Source organism: Equus przewalskii, chromosome 2 (genome assembly GCF_037783145.1).
Source record: "Equus przewalskii isolate Varuska chromosome 2, EquPr2, whole genome shotgun sequence".
NCBI classification, from domain to species: Eukaryota; Metazoa; Chordata; class Mammalia; order Perissodactyla; family Equidae; genus Equus; species Equus przewalskii.
In genome coordinates, this window is record NC_091832.1 from 52,121,762 (window position 1) to 52,149,396 (window position 27,635).

The following is a 27,635-nucleotide window of genomic DNA, read 5'->3' on the forward strand; positions in this document are numbered from 1 at the left end:
CATCTCACTTCCAGCCTTGCCCCAGAGCCCAGTGAGCGGGTAATGACCACATCCTGCAGAGCGATGCTTTGGCTGAGACAGGGTGCATTGGAATCTCCACGAAGCTGGGTCCCCTTCTCAGACATTTAAAAACCATGCCCCTGGGAAGGGCTGCAATTTCCCTGGGGTAACTGGCTGCTGAGTGGCTGGTCAGAGCCTGAGAGAGGGCTGTTGGGTCCAGAGAAGGCCAGAGAAATACAGCTGCCCGGTTGGTCGCTCAGAACAGGGATGGCCCTGTTTTCTGGAGCCCAGGCACTGGAGGGCTAGGCACAGATGAAGCAAGCTGGTAGCCAGATCACTGGCCCGGGAGCCGAGATCTTGAGGCTGTCTGGAGTAGCCAGGAGGGGTGAGTTGAGGGTCAGGGTGGGGAGAAGGCCCGGCATCGGCCACAATTGGGGCAGAGCTGAACTGTCACTACCCCAGGACACTTCTGGCCAGCACTCCCTGGCTCCCTGGCTGCCTGCTTCGAGGACCATCCTGGACTGAATAATGCCCAGGAGGGTCCCTCGTGTCCTGGCTGTTTGCCAATCCGCTCAGTTAACACACTGTCCTCTCTTTGACCAAACTGGAGCCACGTGTGTATATGTTTATGGAAATCTCTGCGCAGGAGGTGGGGGAAGGGAGAGGAGAGAATAGGGAGACAAAGGAAAGAAAGAAGGGGAAGAAAGGAAGCGGGCTTGTTGAGGTGATGGAGGGGGTCCTTGTCCCATCCAGACTTTGTGGGGAACATGGAGTCAGGGGAGCTGGGGAACTCTCTTCCTCTGGTTATAAAAGAAAAGGGCCAGAGACTCTTCAGATATCATCCAGGTCAACCTGATTTCACCGGGGACCCCGAGGGGCGGGAACGCGGACTCTACTCCAGGACCTTCGCACCACTCTCTCTCTCTGTTGTTGGAGTCCAAGGACCAAGAGGAGGGCTTGGCGCTGGGGCGAAGGGTGCAGGGTGGCTCTGCAGAGGCTGTTCTGGAGCCCTGCAAGAGGAGCCCAGGGCGCAGGTGAGGACCAGGTCCCTTCCTGGATTGCCCCTGACAATCCTTTACCCTGGGTCACAAGCAGCTACAGCCCCAAACTCACATCTGGTTACGGACATGCAGCAGTGCGCAAGGCGGATCCAGGTTCAGGCTGGGCTGACCTCGACGAGAACACTGAGCCTCCAAGTGTTCACTCAGCAAGCCCTGCCCGCCGGTGGGGCAGCCTCAGGCAAACCAGCCTCACTGCAGGGCCACTACTCTCTTAGGATGCCCCATTCCTGCCGCACACTCCTTTATCTGGAGCAGTGAACAGTAATGCACACTCACAGAGGACCACTTCTGAGGTCAACAAAACCCTTCTGGTCCCTAACATCAATTATTGTCCCTGTGAGCTCTAGCAGAAACTAACTACCAAGGGAGAAAAATGGGTCAGAAGAGAGGAGACTGGACACACACCTCCCCTGCCCTCTCTCCCAGCCTCCTCCCTGCCCTCCTAGAACACCGCAGCCACATGAGGACCTGTGGGGAACAATTGGGGCTTTTTATAATCTTGATTTGTTAACAGTTCAGGCTATTTTTCTTTCCATGCTGCAAGAGATGCCAATGCCTCATGAAAAAGTTGTGAAAAAAAACATGTCTATTTTGGGGTGATCAGCCTCCTCAGAGCTTCTCGCTTGCGGCTCTGCAGAGCTGCAGGAACGGGCCTGCCCTCTCTCAGGAGCTCCACAGCTTGTTTGAAGGACAGAGCTTGGGCCTGGACACATTGGCTGAGGGATGCATTTTTGTCCCCTTCTTGTCACTTTTCTGCCTATAAAACAGGGCAGAAGTAACACCATCTAGCTGCTTTCTGCTGCAGGCCTGCCTGATGGTAGCTTCCGGTGCACTGTCCTGAGAAGTCAGCGTCCCAGGAGACTCAGGGTGGCTCGTGCATTTCCCCCACGGCATCAGTGGTGGTGGTACTTTAAAGACCTAGGCCAAGAAATGCTCAAGTTTCTCTGCTGGACGAGGAGCTGCTTCAAAGCTGCAGCATATGTTTCATGGAGGCCTCAGTCAGCTGTGGCTTCCTGGGAGGAAGGCCAGGACAGAGGGGCTGGGGCAAGTGGGCCAGGGGCTGGCATGCTTGGATCTCTGCCAGCTGGGGCTGGCTGTAGCCTGCTTAGACCAGACCAGCAGAGGGCTCTTCAGTTCTGCTCTGAGCAGCCCGGCCAGCCCCACGGTGCTGAGGCTGTAGGAAGGCTGCGGGGGCTGGCCGGACTTTGAGGATCCCCAGCAGAATTCTCACTCAGGTTCCTTTCACTGCCTCACCTGGTTTCTTCATTTCCTCAGGAGACCCACCAGGCACCAGGGCCAAGGGGGGCAGGGAACTTTTTGAGCCTAGTGTGTTAGGCTGTCAGAATTCCAGCTCCCTAGCCTTGCCCCATGCCCTCTGGGCTGTCTGCTCGCCATAGGTGGCCCAGGTGGCATAGGCACAAATGGGAGTAGGGTCCCCCTTTACACAGGGGCACAAACCACAGGTCTGTGATAGGGAGAAGCAGAAGTGGAGGAAGAGTTAGAAGGATCACACAGTCTCTGATCTCACTCCTGGAAGGGGCCGTGAGAAGATCATCTAGTCACCCCCTGTCTTCAGGCAAGTAATATTGTTATCGCCAATGGAAGACCAGAGAGATTAAGCTCCTTGCCCAAAGTCACACAGCCAGTTCTTGGTGGAGGGGAGGCCACCAAGGTCGGCACCAACTAGTGCAAGGGCTGTTTCTGTGCTTTAGTTTCTTTTCACTCTGGGCTCTTAGGGCCACGGTTGCCCATATCCCTGCCCGCACCTGGCTCAGGGGCCTCTTCTTCCCTTGGCTTCCTTCTGCCTTGTCACAATCTGCCCCTGGGGGGTCGTCACAAAGATGCTCTTCCATTCCCCTTTAATGACACAGTGCCAACTGCTTCCAAAGGTGCCCAGCTGGCCTCTCCAATCCCTTCCTTGATCATTCCCAATCTCTCCAGAAATTCTAGAGTTTTCTTTGGCTGAACTGGTCCCAAGATTGTGACAGACCATTGACGGAAGCTAAAGGTGGGGACAATTGCAGAATTAGACTCTCTTACCATGTGCCTAATCCCTCCCTCCTGCTCCCAAATGCCTCCTTCTTCCATTCTCAGCCTTGGTGGCCACCAGCTGGTATTTTGCTGAGTCCCAGTTTGGGTCAGGAGCTGCTCCAGTGAAAAGGATGACCAATAAAATACAGGCTTTCCATGCTAGGAACCCATTTCAGACGTCAGTGCTGGAATGCATCTTGGAAGTCACCTGACCCAACCCTTGAAGATGAGAAGGCTGGGTCCCAGGGAGGAGAAGGAATTGTCCAAGGTCACACAGCTGCATGAGGATGGAATCCAGGCCTCCTGATGGACAACAGACCGCTCTTTCCAAATTACCAAACCAGTTCAGAAAGTGCAGATGCCCATAGCATGGGATGAACCCTGACCCTGGTTCTTGCCTCCTGGGTAGCCCCTTGACCCCCTGGGGTGACCTCTGTCTTGGTCCCCAGGCTGGGTGTCTCAGCCTACTGGCCTGGACACTAGGAGCCATGCTCTTGCCCTGAGTAGGACTCTCCGTTTGGGCTGACCGACCTGGTGGTGCCTCTCCGGGTAACTCACGCTGTGCTCATTCCTTCCCCCGCTGTCTTTCCCTGTTTTGCCTCATTCACTTCCATCCAGCTCAACCAGGAGCCCCAAGGGAGCACAGAGCAATGGCAGTTGGAAGGAAAGGCCGGTACGACCTGTGGAAGACCTCTCTGGACAGCACGTGAGTAGCCACTGGGTGGTGTCAACTCCCTCCCACCTCCAGTTCTCCTCCCCAAACATTCATTTATCCATCAAGCATTTACTGAGTGCCTGTTGAGTGCTTGTTGCCAGACCAGCACAAAGGATACTCTTTTGAATAAGCACAGTCCCTTCCCTAAAAAGTTCTCAATATGGAGAGGGAGAGAGACACCCAGTGATAGAGCAGTGTGGTTGGTATTATTAGGGAAGAGCAGAGGCAGGGCAGGGAACCCAGATTTTGTAGGGGGTATTCATGGAAGGCTTCCTGGAGGAAATGACATGTAGGGTGAAACTTGAAGGATGAGTAAGCACTATCCAGGTGAAGTGGGTGGTAAAACGAGCAGTGTTCAGGTTGAGAGAACTGCTTTAGTAAGGCCCGGAAGGGTCCTGCCTCCTTGTGGAGACCTGGAGGTGCCCCCTGAGCCCCGGGCAAGGAGGTTGAGAGACTCCAGGCTTACCAGATTCACCTCCTCCACCCTGCTGGGGCTCTGCATCTTGAGATGCCTCTGCCTTTGCTCTTGGCTGCTTTTGAACTTTGCCCCAAGTGCAGGCTGGCAATGCCGTGTGTCCCAGACTCTGCACACTGCAGGGGAGAGGGGCAGAGCTCACGTTACAAGCCCTGTTGGGTAGGCTTTGCAGAGGCTCGGGTGTTCCAGGACAGGGGTGGAGAGAAGAGAGGTTCGTAGCCTGCAAATAGTCAAAGGGCTGGAGCTGCCTGTGAAGCAGATGGACCATGCAGGTTGGAGGAGGGCTCAGTGAGAGGGGTCTGCACAGCTGGCCGGCACTGGGGAGGGGCCACGTGGAGAGGAGGGTTTGGAGTTCTGGCTGAGAGCCTGCTGCACGGGTGCCTTCCTGAGGACCAGGAAGGAGAGCTCTCTCGCCAGACTAGGTCCCCTGCTCATGGACTTCAGGAAAAAGGCGGCACACGATGCCCTTGAGGAGGGTGGCCATGGGGATAGATGGAAGGAGTGCCTTTGGGGACAGGTTCAAGAGGTTTATGTCACTGGGAAGGAGGAGTCACAAGAAGGCTTTGGTAAGGGAAGAAATGTTGCGGGAAGCAGGAGACCACAGTGGAACCAGGAATACCTCAGGCTGCAGCCAGGCATTGCCCTCCCGGGGCGAGTAAGCCAGGCTGTGGCAGGGCATTGCCCAGGCCCATCTGCGGAAGGGCAGTGAGAAGCCCAGCTGGCCAGTGATGTGGGGGAATCAGCAGCCGGTTCTGAGCTGCTCCAAAGAACCACACAAGTGGTTCCACGCTGAGGGAACTGGGCAGATGGGGTTGGGGTGTGGGTGTGTGTGTGTGTGTGTGCATGTATAATAGAAGAAAGAAGGAGGCAGAGAGAGAAAGAGGCTAGGAGCCTTTCTGGAAAAACTTCCCACCAGGCCTGACTTGAGAAGTAATCTGAAGCAAGGAAACTAGATTCCCCAGGCTTGGGGTGGGAGGGGTGCGAGGTAAGGGAGAGTGGGGAGCTGCCTGTGCTGAGATGCTGCTGATGGCTAGAGCTGGGGACTGGGACAGAGCCCACCCAGACTGGGCTGCTGACATCTCTTTGGTTGCTGGCGAGGGACCTGGCCTCAGGGGATGGCCCTGTTTTCTGGAGCTCAGGCACTGGAGGGCTAGGCACAGATGAAGCAAGCTGGTAGCCAGATCACTGGCCCAGGAACCGAGATCTTGAGGCTGTCTGGAGTAGCCAGGAGGGGTGAGTTGAGGGTCAGGGTGGGGAGAAGGCCTGGCATCGGCCACAACTGGGGCAGAAATGGAGGGCAGAGCTTGGTGGTGATCTGCCTTTCGTGTCGAGAATCTTCAGTTGTACTGGGAGGAAAGAGCTGGATCCCAGTCACTGAGCTGGGAGTGAGAAACACCAGGGCCTTGTATACTGGCTTGAGGGAGAGGTCTGCACAGGCTCCCAGACAGCCCAGGGCTGGGCAGTGAGGGATGCAGGCTGACTCTTTCTCCAAGGAGGGAAAGGACCTGGGCCCCAAAGCTGCAGGCCTGGTAGCCTCACAACTCTGGGTGGAGCTCAGTTCTGTTTTCCTGCTCTCTGCTGCCCTGGAGCTGTGCCTGCTGCCAGGACCTGTGAAAGGTTGGCGCTCTGGAGCTGGGTGTGGGGAACAGGGTGCTGGTGGGAGAGACCCTGTCCCCCAGTGGCCCTGGTGGCCCCTGTGCAGAGAGCTCATACTGGGCTTTCCTTTGATGCAGTGAGCTGTGGCACACAGAGGATGGGGTGAGGCTCTTCAATGCCAAAAAATGTGGGAAGAACACACCTGTACACGGTTTAGTTTCTTTGCTAAGCATGTATTCAAACCAATACCTTGTTTTACGGACAGAGGGGCCTCCCCAGAAGTGTGAAGTAAGTAGGACCCTCAGTCATCCCTAACCTCTTCTCCAGCTCTAGGCAGATTCAGAAGGAGGCGCTTACTGAATGTGGACCAGGCCAGAACCCGTGTTTATCACAAACACCTTGATGGGCAACTTCCAACTACACACAATCACACATGGGAAGCATGCTTCAGACCACACAAAATTCACTTTTTATTTGCCTTTTTTTGGCAATGGATTTCTCTTTCTAATCATATTTTGCATAAACTAGTATTAAAGTGGATTTGCATCCTCAGAGCACAAGCTGGAGGTGTGATGGAGAGCGCTGGGCGGAAGGCATGTCAGTCTGGGCTTTAAACACTGTCTAGAAGTAACAGACAAGACGGATAAAACCAGACTGAGCTGACTATTGTAATTACTAGCAGTCAAGATCATCAAAGTCTAACCAGCCTTGAACATGGAAACTTCCTTTGAGGACCACTCATATTACAGATGTCATACCTTACAACTTCCCTATTTTACAGAGGAGTAAACTGAGGCAGAGAGCCCCAAGGTGCCTTAGGTACCGTCTCCTGGGCTAGTGTCTTCACAGCATTTCTCTCAGAGGTCAGAAGATATCGGTGAACTCAAAGTGGCAATAAGATGGGGGTGGGATGGAAGCGCAGACTGCCGGAGAAGAGGGGCAGAGAGAAGCCCTGGATGGTTAACAGATACAGTGATACAGGGACCCATTGTGAAACTCATTCAGGGCCAAGGCAGTTGGAGGCATAGGCTGTAGCCACAGGGGGTGGTGATGGCGGGAGGAAGGCCCTCAAGTGCCAGGATAACTCCCGAGCCGGCAGAGGGCTTGTATGGAAACGGTGTCTTCCTCTCCTTCTGGGCAGGTGGTGGAGGCCTGGGTTTAAGGGGCATGGAAAAAATGTTCCCTCCCCTAACTCGCATTCCTTCCAGGGCTGACCCAGGATACCTCTCAGAGTTCTTTCTCAGCCTCCCGGAGGAAAGGGGAAAACCTCGTGGGAGTCCAGTGAGGTTTCGCGCCTCCCCAGGTAGAGCGCCGCCGCCAGGCTCTGGTGGTGAGCCGAGACCCTCCCCGCTGCGTCTGCCGGGAGGGGCAGGGGAGGGGGAGGGAGGGAGCGAGCGGCGCCGGGGGCGGGGCCGGGGCGGGCCGCCGGGGCCCCCAATCCCCTTCTTTCCCCGCCCCTTCTCCGTCCCCCGACCCCTTTCCACCAACCGAGCGCCGCGGTGGGCGGTGCCTGTCGCAGCAGCCGGCCTGGACGCGATCTTCCCCCCCTCCTTTTTTTCCTCTGTTTTTCCGTTTTTTTCCCTTTCTTTTTTTTGTGAATGAAAAAAGGAGGTCGCGAGCGGTCTCCGGGACTGCAGCGCGAGGCGTCTTGGCGGCCGCGCCTTGGAGCTGCCCGGCGCGGAGCAGCGTCGGCCTCGCCCCTCTCCTCCGCTCCCGGGCGCCGCCTCCCGCCGCGAGCCGGAGGACCGGCGGCGGTGGCGCGGCCCGGCCGCCCGAGGTCGGAGCGGCGGCGCGCAGCCGCCTCCATGACGCTGGGCGCCTGGGGCGCGCGGCGATGCTGATCCGGAAGAGGCAGAGGCTGCAGAGCCGCGCGCGGCCGCTCCCGGCCCGCCGTCCGGCCGGGGCTGCTTTGTCAGAGTTTCTGAGCTGACGCGACCCGGGTCCGGAGCGTGTAGCGGCAGCGGCGGCAGCGGCGGGGCGGCGCCGGCATCGTCCTAACTTGCACGCACGGAGTGACCCTAGACATTTCACTAAAATGAGCGTGCTTAGCAGGAAGAGATGTGTTCCTTACACTAGAAATTACCCCGTCACATGTAGAGGTGTAAGTAAATGATTAATTTCTATTATGGCCGGGTTGCAAACAGCCTCTGGAAACGCGCCGCTTCTCCTGCGCTCTCCGGGCCCTGTCTTCGCCCCTCCTGACATCCCCTCGGCTCTCGCTCGTCCCTTGGCTGTAGCTTAGGCTGCTGGGCTCTCGGGGGCGGGGGACTAACCTTTTCCGGGTTTTTCTAGGGAAAGGAAGATGACTTGATGGCCTTGGCGTCTCGCAGCCTTTCCCCTTCCCCGTTTTTTAATTTTAATTTTTGTCTTGTGTGTGTGCAGAGCCGCGTGTCGGGAAAAAAGGTCCAGAGTGGTGGAAATGTTTCTCTTAAAACCCAGTGGAATTTGGGTGCTTTGCTCGTCGTTTCGGAGATCTTTCTTTCAATCCAACTCCACTGCAGTCTGTACATCTGAGTTCTGGCAAACTACTGGGAGAAGAAATCCTTAGCGTTGTTTGTCGATGTTTCCGCATTTTAGGTTTGAGAAGGCTTATTCGGTATTCAGGCTTCTAGTTTTTGTTAATATGACCGTTCAAGATCCCCTTGGGCCTTGCTGTTCATTGGCTCTGCAGGGGAATTCATCTCCCTGCCTTTCACCATATTACAATGTCAGCCACCCCTTGGGAGCCTCCTTTAATGCCGAGGCCACCCTCTCTTCTCTTCTCTTCCCGATTCTCCCTTCTCTTCCCAACCCAGCCTCCTTGATTTTTGCCTTCATTTTCAGGATATTCCTCCCTTTTGCATTTTGTAAGATGCAGGATGTGGGATATTGGTTGCTAGGAGACAAGCCAGGCTCCCGGGGAGATTCTGTCGTTTCCTTGACAACCAGACTAGGGCAGCTACAGATGAACAAGCCTCCTATCAGCTGTGGGAGGGAAGGGGGGGTTTTCTGGGCTCTGCAAAGAGTGTGTGTAGGGTTGTGGGAGGTGGGAGTGGGAGCCCAGGAGGGTTGTAGCTAATCTGAGCACACCTTGCATTTTGGCCTGGCCTGAGCGCACAGCTGGGAGAGCAGTGAGCAGGATGCTGTTTTTGGAGAGGGGCACAGGGACCATGGGATGGGGTGGGGAGGGAGCTCCAGGCAACTCTGGGATCATTGAGGGCGTGCAGTGATTTGGGGTTGTGATATCCAGGGCAGGGTGGCAAGGAAGCCATAGTTTATGGAGGTTAGTCAGGAGGCTCAGAAGGAATGGAGATGAGGTAATTGTGCGGAAAAGTCTAGAGTCATTGAAGGAGAATGCCAGAGGGAGAGGGTAGGTTAAGAATCTCATTGGGTGGGTCGTATACATTAGCAATCATACAATAAAGTAACAATATTCTAGAGCAAAAATGACATTAGTTGGCATTGGCATGCTATCTTTTGTACAGGATCCTCAATTAAGACAGGCCTGATTGAACTAGGAGTTCTGCTGGCTTAACTGAGCCAGTCTGTATCTTAAGAAAGAGAGAACTTACACATGGAGATATGTAATCTAGCATTATATAATAACACCACATTACATAAGAAGACAAATACCTCCTTTCAGCCTAGGCTCTCTTGGCACAAATTCACCAAGCTTTAGGATACCTTCTTCCAAAGCTCTCATACCCATTTTCCAGGAGGGCAGACTGATGCCTAGAGAAGTGAAGTGATTTGCCCTTTCCTAAATATGACAATGAAGTTTGCCAGTTAGGCAGTTGGGACAGGGGTGGAGTGGGTGGGAATGATGAAAATAGGGAGGAAGTCGAAGTACAAGCAGAGGAGGCAAGCAGGGGCAGCTGGGGAATGGATGGGGAGAGGCGCTCAGCCTGGCAGCAGCCAGCAGGTCTGCTGTCTAACCTCTCAGCAGTGCTTGGCGCTGTCCTACTTGTTGGTTGGCCATCCCCTACTTAACCCTAGAGGTACGTAAGGTGTGAGTGAGTGTTTTAGTCATAAACTCGCTGATCTTGGACCGGCACTGCTCTGCTGGTGTTCTGGCAGCCTCCTTACCATCAAGATACTCCTGGATTTAAGAACTGATGCCCCTCCTTTGTGCCTCCTCATCCCCCTTCTGCCTATACAGCTACATGCTTCTAGAATCTAAATTTGAGAAAGAAGTTCTATTGGCTGGTGGGCTTTTCTTTCTCCTACAGCTGTACGTATTTGTATTTGGGGTTCTATCTGTTTTGTTCTTCAATCGATAAAACAGAAACCACAACCCAGATGATTCCTCCCAGTGCCAACCCATCCTCTCAGCTGCCTGACTTGAGACTAGGGACTGTCCAAGTAGGGTTCCCAGTTGATCCTCAGCTCAGGAGAGAGAGCAGGGAGGAGGCAAGATGGTGGTTAGAAAAACCATTGCTGGCTGGGGAGGACGAGGAGGGGTGGAGGAGGGAGAAGGAATGGTGTGGACTGTTGCCCTGGAGTCGGGGATGGGGACCTGCCTGGAGACCCCTTGTGGTTTAGAGTCCTGATCCTGTAAACTTCCAAGAAGAAGGAGGCTCTTGGCTCATTGAAAAGTCCTTGCTGTACTTTTTGCTTAGGTTGCCGAGACGTATCCACTCGCGCAAATCCCAGTTGCCACTGTTACTTGGATATTTCAGCTCTGCATTCCTGCATGCTGGCATCCAGTCACAGCCCGGCAGGAATGGAGCAGCTCTCTTGCTGCTGGTGGCCTGGCTCTTGGGCTGGATGGCTCAGCAGTGAGGGCGTCTGGGCAGCCTCCAGGACTCCTCTGAGCGCAGCCTTCCTTGGCCTAGGAAGGATTCTTCCAGGTTGCTCCAGCCCCCAGCTGACTTCATGCACACTGGGTATGTGAGCAAGGGCAGGCCAAAGACCCTGGCAAAACCCAGCTCCCCAATAGTGCTTGCCCTACACTTACTCACCCCCTCACCCCCAACCCTTCCAGGAGGGTGGATGCCAGCTGGGAGGCTGCCAGCGAAAGTCCCCTCAAGCCTCCTGGTGACAGCTTTTTGAACACTGATGTGACATTTTGACTGCAGAAGGGCCTTCTGTTTGTTAATTTGAGCCATCCTTCTCTGTGGGTGGACAAACCACTCCCTCTCTGCCCAACACAGAAGGAAACTGAGGCAAGCATTTACCCAGAAATCCAGGCCCATTTTTGACCCTCTGCTTGCCCCAGAAACCCTATTACCTGGGCAGTCAATTTAGCAAGCATCCTTCCAGGAGTGTCAGGTGTCTCGGGCTTCCAGCTTGAGAACTCTCCTCCCTAGGAATGGGAAGTGCAGAAGGTCCCATCCTGAGACTGGATGCAGGATGCTTGGAGGGCAGGCTTGGGTAGGTGATGGGAGGGCCCACTGGCCATGGAGTGTATTATCCCAGGCCCGTGGTTACCCCCACTTCCATCTTAGAACTGGACCTGCAGCTGAGTGAACCACACAGGTCACATGAGAGAACCATGAGAGGGGAGGCCCGTGGGCCGCTGAGGTGCACCCAGAGGCCTCCCCAGATCAGAGAGACTGGGAGGAGAAAGTTTGGTATCTCCGTAAAGGGGAGTCGGAGCTAGGGCTTGGAAATCCACAAGCAGAGAGGGAGAGAGGCAAAGGTGGAGGCCAGGAATGCTGCACCCAGCTCTAAGTCCATTAAACTTTAAAGTGGCCCTGCCCTCAGGCATGCTGGGAAGGGTGGGGACCTGGCCCCGACTCTGCTTCTCTCAGCTGTTTGTTGTTCTGCTGCCACAGCCCTGCTGGTAGGAGGAGGAGAGCGGAGAAGTGAGCTTCCCAGGCAGATTCTTCTCTTTCTGGGAGAGTGGGGACAGGCCCTGGGCAGGCTCCGCCTTGGGACCTCTCACAGCCCTCCCCCGTTTGGAAGCCCAGTTGGAGGATGGTGGCAACAGGAGGGGCACGAGCGGCTCATCCCGTGGGACTGCCCCTCTCAGCCTGAATGGGCTCCCGCCTCCTCGGCCCCTGCAGAGCTGTTGCCCAGAAAGCTACTCCCTTCTCCTCCTCTCCGCTCCAGGGCTTGAAGAGGGGGCAGCCCTGGCTGAGGAGAGCTGCTGGCCCTGGCCCTCAGGGAGCTGGTGTGCGAAGCTGTCTTGACTGCTTCTCTCCTCTCCGTCAGGTCCCAATTAATGGATTCTGACATGGATTATGAAAGGCCAAACGTAGAGACCATCAAGTGCGTTGTGGTGGGGGACAACGCCGTGGGCAAGACCAGGCTCATCCGTGCTCGGGCCTGCAATGCGACCCTCACCCAGTACCAGCTGCTTGCCACCCACGTGCCCACAGTTTGGGCCATCGACCAGTATCGGGTGTGCCAGGAGGTAAGGTTGCAAGGCCTCCTGGCTGGGGGTCCACGCTGTGCATCTGGGCTTCTTCCCAAGCTGTAGCCCAGTGTCTCCAAGTAGGGCCTGTGCTGAGCTCACGGACCCTCCCCTGGTGTGGGATGGGGGCAGCTGAAGAGGAAGGAGCCCCTGGAGAGAGGTCAAAGAGGAGCCCACCGCGGGGGAGTGGTCTTTGCCCATTTGTGGTTTGCATGGCTGAGCTGGTACCTCGGACCCCAGCTTTGCCTGGGGCACGGCATCTCGTGCAGTTACAGCCCCCAGTAATGGGAAGAACTGAGGGGGCTCTTTGGAGAGAAGAGAGCTGAGAGGAGGAAAGAAGCTGCCAGCTAATACCGAAAGATCAGAGGCTCGTAAACATGCGATTTGCAGGGGAAGCTAGAACAAGGGCAGGCTCCCTAAGAGATCCCTTCCACGCCTGTAACAGTCTGCCCTCTTAGGGTCTCGCCTTCTGGCCAGCAGGGAGGCTGCCTTGTTATTGAGTCTGCAGAGATGGCACCTGGATAAAAGTGGTGTGCAGGGTAGAGAGGTCCTAGCCCTGTCCCTCTACCCCCTTGCTGCCTGGGAACCGGGGTGGAGGGGCGGTGAGCTGGCACCACCCTGAGCTGATATGCAGAGACCCTAACAACTGCTGCCTTGATTCCCATGCCTCCCTGCCCCACCCAGGTGCTGGAACGCTCCCGAGACGTGGTAGATGACGTCAGCGTCTCCCTTCGCCTCTGGGACACCTTTGGAGACCACCACAAAGACCGTCGCTTTGCTTATGGGAGGTAGGGAAGGCCTCTGGCTGCCTCAGGGAGCCAAGCAACGGAGCAGCTCAGAAATATAAACTGGGAGGAAATAGCAACAGCAGAGCCTCGCAGGGGCGGCGGCCGGGGCCGGGGAAGGAGCCTGTCTGGGGGCAAGAGCCCTGGGTGGAGTCCTAGCCCTGCCGCCTGCTAGCTCTGTGACTTTGAGCGATTAGGAGAACTGTTCTGAGATGGTTTTTCTGAGCCATGACATGGTAAAAATGGCAATTTCTTACTCACAGGGTAACTATGAGGTCAAAATGAGAGTCTTTGAAGCTCTAAAATGCTAAATTAGACATAAATTAGGGGTACTATTATTGTACGTTTTATGTAAGCTCAAGTGAGCAGGTCCATAGGACAGATGTGGGACTGTTTCTACGGGTAGGGGTGGGGAGGCATGTTCTCCCTCATTTCAGGGGCAGGTAACCTGCCGCTGCTTTCTCTGCCCATAACCTCACTCTCCCACCCCCAGATCCGATGTGGTGGTTCTTTGCTTCTCCATTGCCAACCCCAATTCCCTCCACCATGTCAAGACCATGTGGTACCCAGAAATCAAGCACTTCTGCCCCCGAGCACCTGTCATCTTGGTGGGCTGCCAGCTGGACCTGCGCTACGCGGACCTGGAGGCTGTCAATAGGGCCAGGCGACCCTTGGCTAGGTAGGGGATGCTGGTGCCTAGGGAGGGGAAGGAGGAAGACAGAGGGAGGGGCGCGTCTCCATGGCTCCCTGTCAGCCCTGAGGGAATCCACTGAGCCTTACATCTCTCCCTCCGTTTGAAGCAAGCTCATGTAGAGAGCCAACAAAAGTGCTCATTCTTTCATTCACTCGTCCATCCATCCATTCATTCATTCATCTGTTACACACTGTGTGGAAAATACTGGGCTAAGCATCATGAGGAGAGAAGGAGAACAGGAGGTAGTCTGCGTGAAAGGGCTTATAATATTGCTGAGAGATGAACTGAATACGTGAACATGTTAAAAACCAATGTGGAACATGGCGTGCTAATTGTTAGAGAGGTAGTTAGTGCTACCACTTCTTTGAGCTAGGGAGATCACCAGGGCCTGGCATAGATACGGAAGGCTCCTGGAAGAAGAGGGGATTGGAAGTGGGCCCTGAGGACTGGTAGGATTTGGCCAGGCAGAGGAGGAAAGGCAGAGATCAGTGGAAATGAGCAGAACAGGAGTGAGGCCAGGGCCACAGATGCTGAGCAGAGACCTTCCCACCAGGTGCAGAAAGACAGGCTCTGGAGAGCTGCTTTTCCCCACCCTTACAGTCCGCCATCAACATGAGTTTGGTTTCCCTTCAACCCACCAGGCCCATCAAGCCCAATGAGATCCTTCCTCCGGAAAAGGGTCGGGAGGTGGCCAAGGAGCTGGGCATCCCTTACTATGAGACCAGTGTGGTGGCCAAGTTCGGCATCAAGGACGTCTTTGACAACGCCATCCGGGCGGCGCTCATCTCCCGCCGGCACCTGCAGTTCTGGAAGTCCCACCTCCGCAATGTGCAGCGGCCTCTGCTGCAGGCGCCCTTCCTGCCTCCTAAGCCACCTCCTCCCATCATCGTGGTGCCCGACCCCCCCTCCAGCAGTGAGGAGTGCCCCGCCCACCTCCTGGAGGACCCGCTGTGCGCGGATGTCATCCTGGTGCTGCAGGAGCGGGTGCGCATCTTTGCCCACAAGATCTACCTCTCCACCTCCTCCTCCAAGTTCTACGACCTGTTCCTCATGGACCTGAGTGAGGGGGAGTTGGGGGGCCCCTCGGGGCCAGGGGGCCCCCGCCCAGAGGACCACCGGGGTCACCCTGATCAACACCACCACCATCACCACCACCACCACCACCATGGCCGGGACTTCCTGCTTCGGGCAGCCAGCTTTGATGTGTGTGAGAGCGTGGAGGAGGGTGGGGGATCTGGTCCTGCTGGGCTTCGGGCCTCAACCAGCGACGGGATCTTACGGGGCAACGGAACAGGGTACCTGCCGGGGAGGGGTCGAGTGCTGTCTTCCTGGAGCCGAGCTTTTGTGAGCATCCAGGAAGAGATGGCAGAAGATCCACTGACCTACAAATCCCGGCTGATGGTGGTGGTAAAAATGGACAACTCCATCCAGCCGGGGCCCTTCCGGGCCGTTCTCAAGTACCTGTACACAGGGGAGCTGGATGAGAAGGAGCGGGACCTCATGCACATTGCCCACATTGCTGAGCTGCTCGAGGTCTTTGATCTGCGCATGATGGTGGCCAACATTCTCAACAATGAGGCCTTTATGAACCAGGAGATCACCAAGGCCTTCCACGTCCGCCGGACGAACCGGGTTAAGGAGTGCTTGGCAAAAGGCACCTTCTCAGGTATGGAATGTGCTTAGGGACTCACGGCCAGGAGGCAGGGGAGTTCCCTCCAAGCAGCCCTCTGAGGAGTCCGGGTTGGTTTGATTAGCATTCTGAGTCATCTCAGCTGCTGTGTGTCCTGGAGATGTGGTAGTTGTGCTCCTGAAGCCTTGTGCCCCAAGCCTGCGAGCTGGTCGCACAGCGCTGCAAAGCTTGTGGCTCAGAAGGAGGCAGCTTGTCTGGGCACACTGTCGCCCCTTGGGGTTGGGTGTCTCACATTCTTTCACCACATCCTCACGTGGTGCCTCTTCTCCTGGCCAGATGTGACCTTCATCCTGGATGATGGCACCATCAGTGCCCACAAGCCCCTGTTGATTTCCAGCTGTGACTGGATGGCGGCCATGTTTGGGGGACCGTTTGTGGAGAGTTCTACCAGGGAGGTAAGGCTCGGATGAGAATGGGTGGGAAGGGGAGAGAGACTCAGACCCTTTGCATCTGAGGCACTGTCATTTGGTGATACTTTTCTCAGCACTGACTGTGTGCTAACCGCTGAGTGACAGGCCCAAGAGAAGTTTGAGATGGTTCCCATAGCTAAGGATTTTACAGTATATCAGGACAGGGAATTGTAGTAACATCTTAACTTTATAGTTTAGAAAGTGCTTTCAACCCATTATCTCATATCGTCTCACACATGCCTCTTATACATAGCATAGCGTTCCCACTTTATACACAAGGAAGCTGACGGCCTGAGAAGTTCAGTCACTTGGGTCAAGCTGTGTAAGTAGAAAGGAGAGGTTGGGACTTGAACTCAAGACTTCTGATTCCTTGGCTCTATACATTGTAGCATGCTTTCTCTCTGACACATGTGAAACAACTAGAAAAAATTCAGTGTGTCCCAAACTGAATCCATCACTGTTTTAAAAAGTAGATTTTATTGTTATTGAGGTATGGTGAAGCCAACAGATGAGGAGAAAACAGCCATTGAAAAGGTAGATTGTTATACTCACAGATCTCAACAGGAGGGGCATGCACAGCACGGAGGGCTGCACCGGGAAGCACCAGGGCTGGTCAGGAGGCAGGGGGAGGAAGGGGAGAATGTGGACAGGAGCCTCTACTGTGCTTTCCATGGGAAGCAGGCAAAGCAGGGCAGGCAGGTTTAGGATTGGCTGGTTTCCATAACTTTAACGTGCTCTGGGGCATAGGGTCTGTCCCGAGTCGTTGGCTGCTTGGCCCTGGGGTGATGGGGGCAGGGGGATAGTGGCCTGGAGTGTGCCAGCTGATAAAGGAGGTGGTTGTGGGTGTGGGTTCTGGATTGGTTGGTTGGCATATGAAAGGTGTGCTCTCAGGAGAGTCCTTTTCTATCTCTAGGAATTGGCTACCCTGGGAGGGGCAGTCTCTCCAGAGTCAGCAAGGCCCCCTATTTCAGAGCATCAGAACACAGACAATAGAAGACAAGCTTCGTGTAATCGCCTTTCCCTCTCATCAGGGCCACTCTGATTCACCTGTTCTCTCACTGATTCTGCTACTTTCCCAGGCGCTGGGACTGGAAATGCAGAGTTGGAAGGGGCCTATCAACGTTTCCCTTAGAAATAGTCTCTTAAGTCCGTTCTCTCCTTTGCATTCTTCCAGCCAAGCAAGGAGCCCAGGCCATGGGCCTTGGTGTCCTCCATCTTTGAATGACTGTAATATTGATTGTCTATCACTCAGCCTTGTAGTTAACAAGCTACTACTTTGCGCAGCTGCTGAAAGTTCGGAGTGCCCACACGCAGTTTTCCCAGCTGGTCTGTGATTTCTTTTGAAGGTGGGGACTAGGTCTTTTACTTCTACCAAGTAGCCCCCTCAGCGCTGGTCACTTAGTAAGTGCTCACCAAACACTCAGCAGAAACTGGCTAAGAACAATGCAGCATAGTGTCCTTGACACAGAATAGGAGTTTCCTAAGACTTCTGGGAAGGAAGTCCTTGGAGAAGGCTAAGTGGGGGGTTGAGGTTTGAGTCAGTCTCTGATCCTTGAAGCTGAGTGGGATTTGGATATGCAGAGTGTGACACGAGGCGCTCTGCAAAGCCCCAGGGGCCTGCCCGCCCTCGGTTCTCCTCAGCACCATGGAAGCCAGCTTGAGAGCCCAGGCGATTCCCAGGGCAGCTGGGAGACTTGTGTCTGATGAGAGCAGTTTTGCTGCTGCGCTGCTCCAAAGACATCCCCGAGGCCCGAAGCAGCAGCTTCGAGCACCTGGCTTTGCTCCCTCCATATCCCAGTTGCACTGCTCCCTGCAGGGCCGGCAGGGCCCGGGGTGTAGGCTTAGGTGACTAGAAGGGCCCCTCAAGCATCCTCCAAGCCGGAATGGCTTCGGGAGGATGCCAGTGAGATCCAGGTCCTCTAAAAAGCTATCAGAGCGCTGCTCGCTGGGGCTGTCAGCAGACGGGCTCTGCACAGGTTGTTGCTCTGGGAAGCAGGCCTTTAGGGGGCTTCTGAGCGGGTGTAGGGGCAGCCTGGGGGTGGCTCCCTGTCTGAGGGAGACCAGCGATGTGGGCCAGGGCCTTTTGAGTTTCTCCGAACTGAGTGACTCTCCCTAAAGCTGGACCTCACTGCAGCCTGCTCTGTTCCTTCCCACCGCAGGTTGTGTTTCCTTACACAAGCAAGAGCTGCATGAGGGCGGTGCTGGAGTACCTCTACACGGGCATGTTCACCTCCAGCCCCGACCTGGATGACATGAAGCTCATCATCCTGGCCAACCGCCTCTGCCTGCCGCACTTGGTTGCCCTCACCGGTAACTAACCAGAGCGCTCAGGGACCTCCTGGGAGAAGGCAGGGAAACCTCAGGAGTCATTATTTCTCCTCTCATCTGTCTCCTCCTAGGGGACAGGCTGCTAGCACCAAGGGAATGCGTTTACAAAAAGTGAACTATATCGGTGTGTATTGGGGTTTGGGTGGGGACATAGACGTAAAGAAGCGTGTGTGAGAGAGACGCTTGATGGGTCATGTTATAGGCTCTCTCCAGAGGTGATTTCAGCCCCACAAAGTGCTCTCCAATCGATGATAGCACGTGGTGTTCCTATTAGCTTGACCTCACTCAGGCCAGCTTAAGAAGTTGAGAGTGAAGCGCACTTCCACCTTCCCACCCTTTGGTTCCTCTCCTCCCCCTCCTCCTCCCCCTCCTCCTCCCCCTCCCCCTCCTCCCCCTCCCCCTCCCCCTCCCCCTCCTCCTCCCCCTCCTCCTCCCCTCCTCCTCCTCCTCCTCCTCCTCCCCCTCCTCCTCCCTCTCCTCCTCCTCCCCCTCCTCCTCTCCTTTTCCCTCTCCTTCTTCTTTTTCTTTTCCTCCTCCTTCTCTTCCACCTTCACTTACTCTTTCTTCTTCCAAAAACAGACAACAAACATTGACCTGCCACTCCTAATTCCTCTAAAAGATTGTAAGAGCTGGAGCTCAGCTTTTAGAATGAACCAACCGCAGAGGCCCTGGGGGTGGAGCAGGGACTGAGGCAATAGGGAGACCAAGTGAGGGGCTGGACAAGAGAAATGACTGTCCGGATGCAGGGAGTCTGGGGCCAGCGAGGCAGGCAGACAGATGGCTCCTGTTGATGTTGGAATTGGCATTTGCTTTGTTGGTGTTAGCATTGGTACCTGTACTGGTGTTGATATCAGGGTTAATATTCTTGGGCAGGTCAGGAGGCAGAGAGCAGGGCCTCAAGATGTTGAGTTGAATTTCAGGGAAGGACCCTGGGTCAGAGCTGCTGGGCCCTGGGCAGATGGGCAAGATTAGGACTGAGATACAAAGGAAGCAGCAATGCCATGGTGAGAAATGAGTTATAAGGTGGGACTTGGTCATAGGAAGAAGGCAGAAATTGTTGATCAGAACTGGAGTACCAGGAGCTGAGCCTGGAGAGGGAGTCCAGGGGCCCCAGCTGGGGACATCAAGGGCTTTAGGGTGGGGGGAGCCAGAGAGAGGCTTCCAAAGATGATAGCTGAAACAGTGTGTCATCCATGGCTGTCCAGGGAGGGTGGTGTGGTTTTCCCAGGGCACATAAAACTGCAACTCTTGGACCAAGTAATTCAACTTTAGAAAGACTATCTCCAAAGAAATGACCCAAAGGAAAAAATTGTATATAGATGCTTCTCCAAGTTTGTTTCATCATGGCAGGCAATCAGAAACAAGTCATATATGCACCACTGGTTACGCACACATAGTAGCCACTAAAATTTCACAAGGTAGCCAATAAAAATGTTAAGCTGTCCTGCTGCATGGAAAAGCTTACAGAAGATGATGTTGAATGACTTTTCCTATGACATGGCCATACATGCTAGAAAACATACGCAAATTTGTTGTGTACGTGCTTTGTCAAGGATCAGTGGAAAATGCCGAGCAGGGTCTAACTGGTGATGCTTTGTGTTCTGTGAGACGGGCTTCCTATGAAGCTATTAATTCCAACTTAAAACTTTTTCATTGTTTTATTTATTATTGTTAAATATAACACACGTACATGAAACATAGGTTTAGCTTAATGAATTATTAGAAATCAAAATGACCTATATCAGGAGCTCCAACCTTGCCAGCCACGACAAAGCCCTGCACGTGTCCCTCCCAATCACAATCTTTCCTCCCCTAGAGTAACTGCCCTGCTTGTTGCTCTTTTTCAGGCACTTTTTCTGGCCTCATTTCCTTGTTCTTCTTCATAGTTTTATCACCCAAGTGTGCATCCTTAAGCACCATAGCATGGTTTTATTTTTTATGTATCTTTTAAGTTTCTTATAATCTATAGGTACCTTGTCCATTGAAAAAAATTTTTTTCCTTGCAATTTATTCGTTGGGAAAGATCCACTAATGTCCAGAAAGTCTAGATTTTTGCTGCTCGCATTTCCAGAGTGGCTGTCTCTCCCGTGGCCTGGCGGTGGGCCCTGGCGGCCAGGCCAGAGTCACAGGCAGCGCTCTCTCGGGGAGACCGCTCCTCAGGTTGCGTCTGTCCCATCAAGAAGCATAGATTGTCTGCTTTTGTCTCTTTTTGTGATGTCAGCAGCCCTTGAGCATCGTTGCCTGAGCCATTGCTTTATGAGGGGAGGTGGAGTGGCAATATTCCGATTCCGTCATTCCCTCTGTGTTTATCTGTTGGAATGCTTCTAGAAAGAGGGAAGCTTCCCCTCACCTCCTGTTGGGTTACCCAGTGGTACAGTTCATTTAGGAAAGGCAGGTGTATGCTTCATTTTTTTCTTTCATTTACCAATTTTCAAGATAAATTTGCTTCCTGTCATCCTTTGAGGATGACCAATTAGTTTTAAAAATTTTTTGAAGTATTATCATGTGTTGGGTATTATTAAGTATTCTTCTGAACTGCTAGATTTGAGCATACTTGGTTGGTTTCAGTGAGCTGCAGTCATGCTGACTGAAGCTCAGACGCTGCTGCGCCGTCACCCGGGAGGTGTCTCTGCAGGTTGGCCCCACAGTTGTTGAGCTTCCTGCTCATCTGGAATGATGAGATGTTCCAGGTTCATCTTGTACATTTCCTGCCCCAGACCTGGAATCGGCTATTTCTCTAAGAAGGCCTGGTTTCTTAGAGTTGGAAATGGTATTTCAAGGCTACAGTGTGTGCCTTTGGGATGCTCATTGCTACTGGGATATTGTTTCCATGGACTGAGCTGGGAAATATATTTCTATTTTTAAAGATAAAATACCTTACGAGTTTATACTGATACAGTTAAAATTCAGGACTAAGAGTGTTCACTTCTTCAATGTAAACATTTCAACATAAAATGCAAGGTTAGTATAAAATTTGCTGCAAAATTTAAATTCATACAAACAACTAGGGTTTGTTTTGTTTTGTTTTTTGCTGAGGAAGATTAGCCCTGAGCTAACATCTGTACCCATCTTCCTCTATTTTATATGTGGGTCGCCACTGCAGCATGGCTGACAAATGGTCTAGGTCCACACCCAGGATCCGAACCTGTGTACCCAGCCTGCCAAAGCGGAGTGCGCTGAACTTAACCACTAGGCCATGGGGCTGGCCCCACAAATAACTAGGTTTAATCTGTAGATCTAATTTGTAGTTCTCAGTAAACTGTAGACTTCACACCCTCTCCCATTGGTATGCATGGCTCATTCCACTGGGGGCTTTCACCCTACAGATATCAGACTATTTGGTCCAATGTGTGTAGCTTGAAAAATCCTCTTGGATGATTCTAATATCCTCCTTCACTTCCCATCCCACTCCACTGGGAAAGTCTTGCTCTAATCCCAGTTTCCTCACTGGTGGGAGCAGACTTAAATTGCTTGTGGCCTTTCTTGGCCCATTGGGACTTGCCCTGGGTCCTGATCTTTCTTTGCCCTGCATCGGCCCCTGCCAGAGGGTGTATGTGAGTGCATGTCCACTCATGTGGTTCTTTAGCTGATTCCTGGCTGTGTGTGTCACAGAGCAGTACACAGTGACTGGGCTGATGGAAGCAACTCAGATGATGGTGGACATTGACGGGGATGTCCTTGTGTTCCTGGAGCTGGCTCAGGTATGACGGCAGGGGAAGGAGTCTCTCTAACATTCCCAACTTTGGGTTCTGTCTGTGCATTGGCAGAGAATGGGCAGGGCCGGAGGTGGGGGGAGGAAGGGAACCTGTTTGGGCGGAGCCCATCCATCCTCCATGCCAGGGGACATACCCTGATGTGCCAAGAGGAGGGGCTGTGGTGGGGGAGGGGACTGAAACTTCAGGCACCAATCTGTTGCGGAGGGAGCCCCTGCCTCCAGGGTAGATGTGGTGGCTGCCTGCCTGAGGTCATCTAAGGGACACTGAGGACTCTCCATCTAAAATCAACTTTCACCTCCTGATTCTCAAATAAGCAAAATCTCCCAGCCTAGCCCCCTCAAGTGCCAGAAATTCTACCACTAAACATGAGTTTATGAAGTGAAAGCAGAGCAGATTTGAGGCTTGCTCACACACCTGGGCGAGTCAGCGCCCTAAGCCTGATTGTCAACACCTGAGTGCAGACTGCTTTGGCCCCTGACGGAGAGAAGGACTGAGGAGGGTGGACGTGGCAGGAAGCCACCACTGGGGGCAAGGGGGTCTCTTTGGATCCCAGGGCAGGACAGAGGAGAGGTGGTGGTGGTGTCAAGGAGCATGTCAGATGCCGTCTCCTCAGTTTTGTGTGGGCTCACCTCTTGATGACTGCAGGGCCTTTGCCCACCTGCCCCAAAGCTTCAGGTCTGAGGTGACTGTAGGTGTCTATGCAGACCCGCCCTGGGGTCCCAGCACAGACGCTCTTCTGTCTGTCCCCAGTTCCACTGTGCGTACCAGTTGGCGGACTGGTGTCTCCACCACATCTGCACCAACTACAACAACGTATGCCGGAAGTTTCCCCGAGACATGAAGGCCATGTCCCCAGGTGAGCGTTCCCCGAGACATGAAGCCCATGTCCCCAGGCGAGCGTCCCCCGAGACATGAAGGCCATGTCCCCAGGTGAGCATCCCCTGAGACATGAAGCCCATGTCCCCAGGTGAGCGTCCCCCAAGACATGAAGGCCATGTCCCCGGGTAAGCGTCCCCTGAGACATGAAGGCCATGTCCCCGGGTAAGCATCCCCTGAGACATGAAGGCCATGTCCCCGGGTAAGCGTCCCCTGAGACATGAAGGCCATGTCCCCAGGTAAGCGTCCCCCGAGACACGAAGGCCATGTCCCCAGGTGTGCATTCCCATAGGACCTGTTCCTCCTCCCTCACGCTGCAGGGGCCTTAACTTGGGTCCAAATCGCCACTTGACCCCAGAGCACCTGGAGGCTGCCTGAGATCCTTGGGCTTAACTTGACCTTGTAGGTGGGGAGCAGCCTGCAGAGGTGCATGCAGCCAAGCGGAGGGGGCCCAGGAAAGCGCTGGCCCGGAGGGCAGGGCTGCTGGGGGCCTCAGGCAACTCACTACCTCCCTGGGCCTGTTTCTCACAGGTACAAAGAGCGTGCTGGGCTAGAGTTGGTATTTTTCAGATTTTTTGGACAGGACTCCACAATAAGAAATACATTTTATATTGTGAGCCAGTACAGATACTGAAAAATATATAAATTGTTTTTAATGCTGCTCATGAGCTGCTACATTGATTTCAAAGCCTAGGAAAGGGCACAAGACACGGCGTGGACAGCACAGGTCCACATCTCCTCAGAGGTCCCTGCGGCCTGTCTCTGCGCCCCTAATGACTCGGGCCCTGGGGCCAGGCAGGAACTGACTGCAAGGGCTCCAGGGAGAGGTGTCGCTGCCCCCCAGTTCCTGCCACTTGGTTCTGCAGGTCTTCACCGGGGGCTCCACTCTGCCGGACCCTCCTCCCTGCCACCAGGTGTCGCTGCGCCCCACCAGGGCGCTCGCCCCGCTCTCTCCTTGTTACCCTTCTGGTGTTTTCCTTCTAAAGCAAAGCTCCAATCGCCTCACGCCTCTGATTTCCAACCCTCCGTGGCCCACACGCCTTCCAGCATAGGAGCAGAGCCCTCAGCTAGCATGCCCTCCTGCAGCCTGCGCCCGCTCCCCGGAGCAGGAGCCCTGCTCTCACCCGCGCCCCTCCCGCATCCTCCGTCGCCGCCCGCGGGTCCCGCATCCTCCGTCTCTGCCCGCGGGGGTCCTCCCTGTGCTAGAAGCTCGGCCCAGGCACAACTGCCTCCCGCGGCCGACGGCCCCTCCTTCGCCGGGCGGTTGACCTGTCGGGCGCTCTGCAGCTCGAGGCGGGGCAGCTGAAGGCAGGGCCCGGGCCGCACTGAAGGCCCTGCAGGTCCCCGGACGCCCTCCGCGTCCTACTGCTCTCTGGCCCCTTCTGCCCTCCTTCTAACCAAGCCTGCTGCGTTCTCTCCAGAAAACCAGGAGTATTTTGAGAAGCACCGGTGGCCGCCCGTCTGGTACCTGAAGGAGGAAGATCACTACCAGAGGGCGCGGAAGGAGCGGGAGAAGGAGGACTATCTGCACCTGAAGCGGCAACCCAAGCGGCGGTGGCTGTTCTGGAACAGTCCTTCCTCGCCATCCTCGTCGGCGGCCTCCTCGTCGTCCCCGTCTTCCTCCTCGGCCGTGGTCTGAGATGCTGCCACCCTCTTCTGACCCTGCTGCTGTCGTCCCTACTTGCCCTTGCCCCTCTGCTCTTCTGCATCGCCCCCTCCACCCTCCAGGGACAAGGGGACCCACATAACCAGGACCCTGAGGGCGGAGCTGTTCTCACCAGCCAACACAGCGCAGCAAGAGAGGACGGGCCTTGTGGATCAGGACAGGGACTCCCTGCACAGGTCCCCAACCCAAAGCAGGGCAGGTGACAGCAGCTGGGAGGTGGGGAGCAGGGAAAGAGCTGAGAGTTCTGGCATCTTGTCTCTGGGTTGGAGAACCCTAGAGTCGAAGGGAAAACTCTCCCAGCCATGAGGCTGAGTGTCTTGGTCTGTGGAGGCGGCCTCCTCCCACTGAGCCACGGTGTGCACGCAGGGAAGGTCCTGTCCCTATTGCCACTGATTTTCCACTGATGGACTTGATGGTTGCAAATGTTTTGTGGGCATTTCCATACGGAGTCTACTCAGATCCTCACTGGAGAAGTCAGGGTAGAAATTAAGCCTTCAGAGCCCAACTCAAGGCTTCCACATCCTGGGCTGTAGCTCCCAGATGCCACAAGCGGGAGGCTTGCACGCTGCCAGCCTCCCTCCCAGGGCTGTCGGCAGCCAGGCCTGGTACAGGGTGGCGGAGGTGGTTGGGAGCTCTGGCCTATCAGGAGTGCCTCCTGGTGCCATGAGGAAGTTCTCCCTCCTCCCTCCTTCACCGCTCAGATGTGGAGATGGGTACCAAAGGAGGCAGCCGGAACGGGGGAGAGAGAAGAAGGGGTGAGGGGGTCTGGGCACAGCAATCCCATGCTCCTCTGGGCTCTTCCCCTCGCCTCTGGTTAGCACGGCTTCTTATGGAGTGGGGTAAAACTAGCAAAAAACCCTAAACAACGACAAACAATCACCACCAATGAAAACACTCTAGCCTCTATTCCCTCGAAGAAAGGAAAACAGAAGACCCTGTATAGCTTACATCTTTATAAAGCTAAAGAGGAGACCCGTGTTGATGAGATAAAGGTTTAGGTTGTAGAATTGATTCCAGTGCCTGTCAGGAAAGAACCTGTCACCTGCTGTGGCTGAGGATGCCCTGGCCCTGCTGGCTGGCTCTGCGGGGCAGCACCCATCCCATGCCTTCAGCATGAAGGATTGAGGTTTCAGGGGGCAGGGAAGGGGTGGTCTCAGGGCTCCAACATGGCATTGGACCCTTGTTTTTGCCCATGATGAGAAACAGATTATCCTCTTCACCTTCAGAGGGTGACTCCACAGGATGTGAATGTGTTGGGGGTGGGGGGTTGGGGTAGGAGTCAAAGGTCAGGTAAAAGGGCACTGACTTGGAGACTAGGAGTCCCTGTAATGAAGGATCACAGGGCATGACTTTCCTTAGTGCTGGTTTAGGATAGGTAAAAGGGAAAGAGAAAAAGGGAGACTAAAGCAGGAGCAAAACCAAGATCAGCTTGTGGGGAAAAGCTGGGCCATGCCGACCCTTCCTGTTTTCTAGCCCTGCTCCATATTGCTCCCCCACACCCTTCTTAGACTGGGAAGAGTCTCTCTGATAAGGGGTGGAGCCAGCGAGACAGCTCCTGGGCTTACCTCACCTCAGAAAGATGCTTTAAGAAGAGGGTCTGGCTTTAGGTCCCACGGCCCTGGGATGGGCTCCACCACTAAGAGTCTGGCTTTAGGTTTGGGATAGAGCAAACCCAGAAACAGAGGAAACCTGTGCAACATTTTTGTGGTGCCAAGACTTAGAGGTTTGACGTCACGTCTTTGTCAAGAGGAGGAGCAGGAGGTGGCAGGTCTAGAGTGACTATGACCACTGTTGTCCGAGCCCCAGACTTCTCCAAGGCTATGGCTGCCTCCCCTCCAAGTCCTCCTGCAGGGTGGCTGGCTGGGAAGCCAGACGTGTGCTGCCCTCTACTGACTGGTCAGCCTCCCTTTCACTGAGCCTGCAGGCTGTAGCTTCTGGGTGAAGCTGAGGAGCCAATGGGCAGGGGCAGGAGGCTGAGGACCCGAGGGGAGGACCCAAGGGGAAGACTGCTCTGGGAAGAGGGACAGGGGTGGGGCCATGGGGCCTCCCAGGAACTCTGGGTAAGAGGGAGAGCCGAGGCCTAAAGAGCAAAAGGAGGGGAAATGGGTCTCCAGGAGCTTGCAGGGCTGAGCCATCTGACCCACTGATGAGAATGCAGTGGGGAGAGAAAGTGAAGGTGGCCCAGGAGGTGCAGGAAGCCCACAGGAGAGGGGCCACAGAATGACCCCAGCAACTAGGGTGGACTCACCCCTCAGGGACCCACCACCCCCTTCCCAAATGCTGTGTCAGAGCCAGCCTGCACCACACTGGAGCCCAGCAGGCCCAGGTGCAACCCAGAGACACCACCTGGGGAGGCTGTGGGGGAGCCAGGCCAAGACTAGTGTCCCTCTCCCAGGGGGAAGGGCAGGGAGGTGAAGGAGGGGCAAGGTGCTGAATTCCAGTTCCTCAGGAACCTGGCACTTGGAGATCCAGAGTCAGCAGGAAACCCACCCATGCAGGGCAAGCCTGGAGGCACAGAGGGGAGAAGGGAAGGAGCAAGTCCCACAGCAAGAATACACACCCTTGCACTTGTGTCACTCGGAGCTGCTTCAGAGGAGAATGGGGGGATGGGGGAGAAAAAACCCACACCTCTTTTTATATAAGGTTTCATATTTAATTTGGTCATGAGTTCATAAATACATGAGTATTTTGTACCTAACGGCCTTCCTCGTAGTCTTTGATATTTCCAACAAGCTCTTCAAAGGTGGGACCTTCCAGTGGAGAGAAGCATGAAAGGATCCCCAACCATTAATGCAATACTTATTAAATGCCTACCGTGTGCTATTTGGCTGGATAAAAGACAGTTTTCTTGAGAAAGAAGAACAAAGTTGGAGGCATCATGTTCCCTGATTTCAAATTATATTACAAAGCTATAGTAATGAAAACAGTATGGTATTAACATAAAAACAGACACATAGATCAATGGAATAGAATAGCCCAGAGATATACCCATGCATATATGATCAATTAATTTATGACAAAGGAACCAAGAATATACAATGGGGAAAGGACAGTCTCTTCAATAAATGGTCTTGGGAAAACTGGACCATCTTACACAATACACAGAAATTAGCTCAAAATGGATTAATGTAAGACCTGAAACCCTTGAACTCATAGGAGAAAACATAGGCAGTAAATTCCTTGATATATGTGTTGGCGATGATTTTTTGAATCCGACACCAAAAGCAAAAATAAGAGGTACTACGTTACACTAAA

At 54.4% G+C, this 27,635-nt stretch overlaps 1 protein-coding gene across 4 annotated transcripts in view; it reads left to right on the forward strand.

The window, feature by feature from the left end:
• Nucleotides 1-27,078, forward strand: part of RHOBTB2 (Rho related BTB domain containing 2) — a 30,220-nt gene extending 3,142 nt beyond the window's left edge. Inside the window, exons 2-11 of one of the 4 annotated variants that reach the window (XM_008522963.2) lie at nt 3,711-3,798; nt 12,014-12,215; nt 12,900-13,003; nt 13,494-13,679; nt 14,336-15,360; nt 15,661-15,779; nt 17,954-18,104; nt 21,735-21,823; nt 22,589-22,694; nt 24,136-27,078. In XM_008522963.2, coding sequence (XP_008521185.2) covers nt 3,711-3,798; nt 12,014-12,215; nt 12,900-13,003; nt 13,494-13,679; nt 14,336-15,360; nt 15,661-15,779; nt 17,954-18,104; nt 21,735-21,823; nt 22,589-22,694; nt 24,136-24,353 — 2,288 coding nt within the window. In that variant the 3' untranslated portion in view covers nt 24,354-27,078. Of the gene's footprint in view, nt 1-3,710; nt 3,799-7,356; nt 7,980-10,476; nt 10,744-12,013; nt 12,216-12,899; nt 13,004-13,493; nt 13,680-14,335; nt 15,361-15,660; nt 15,780-17,953; nt 18,105-21,734; nt 21,824-22,588; nt 22,769-24,135 lie in introns of those variants that run through there. The other 3 variants (XM_070611301.1, XM_070611300.1, XM_070611299.1) reach the window with 3 other exon arrangements.
• The last annotated feature ends 557 nt before the right edge of the window (nt 27,079-27,635 follow it).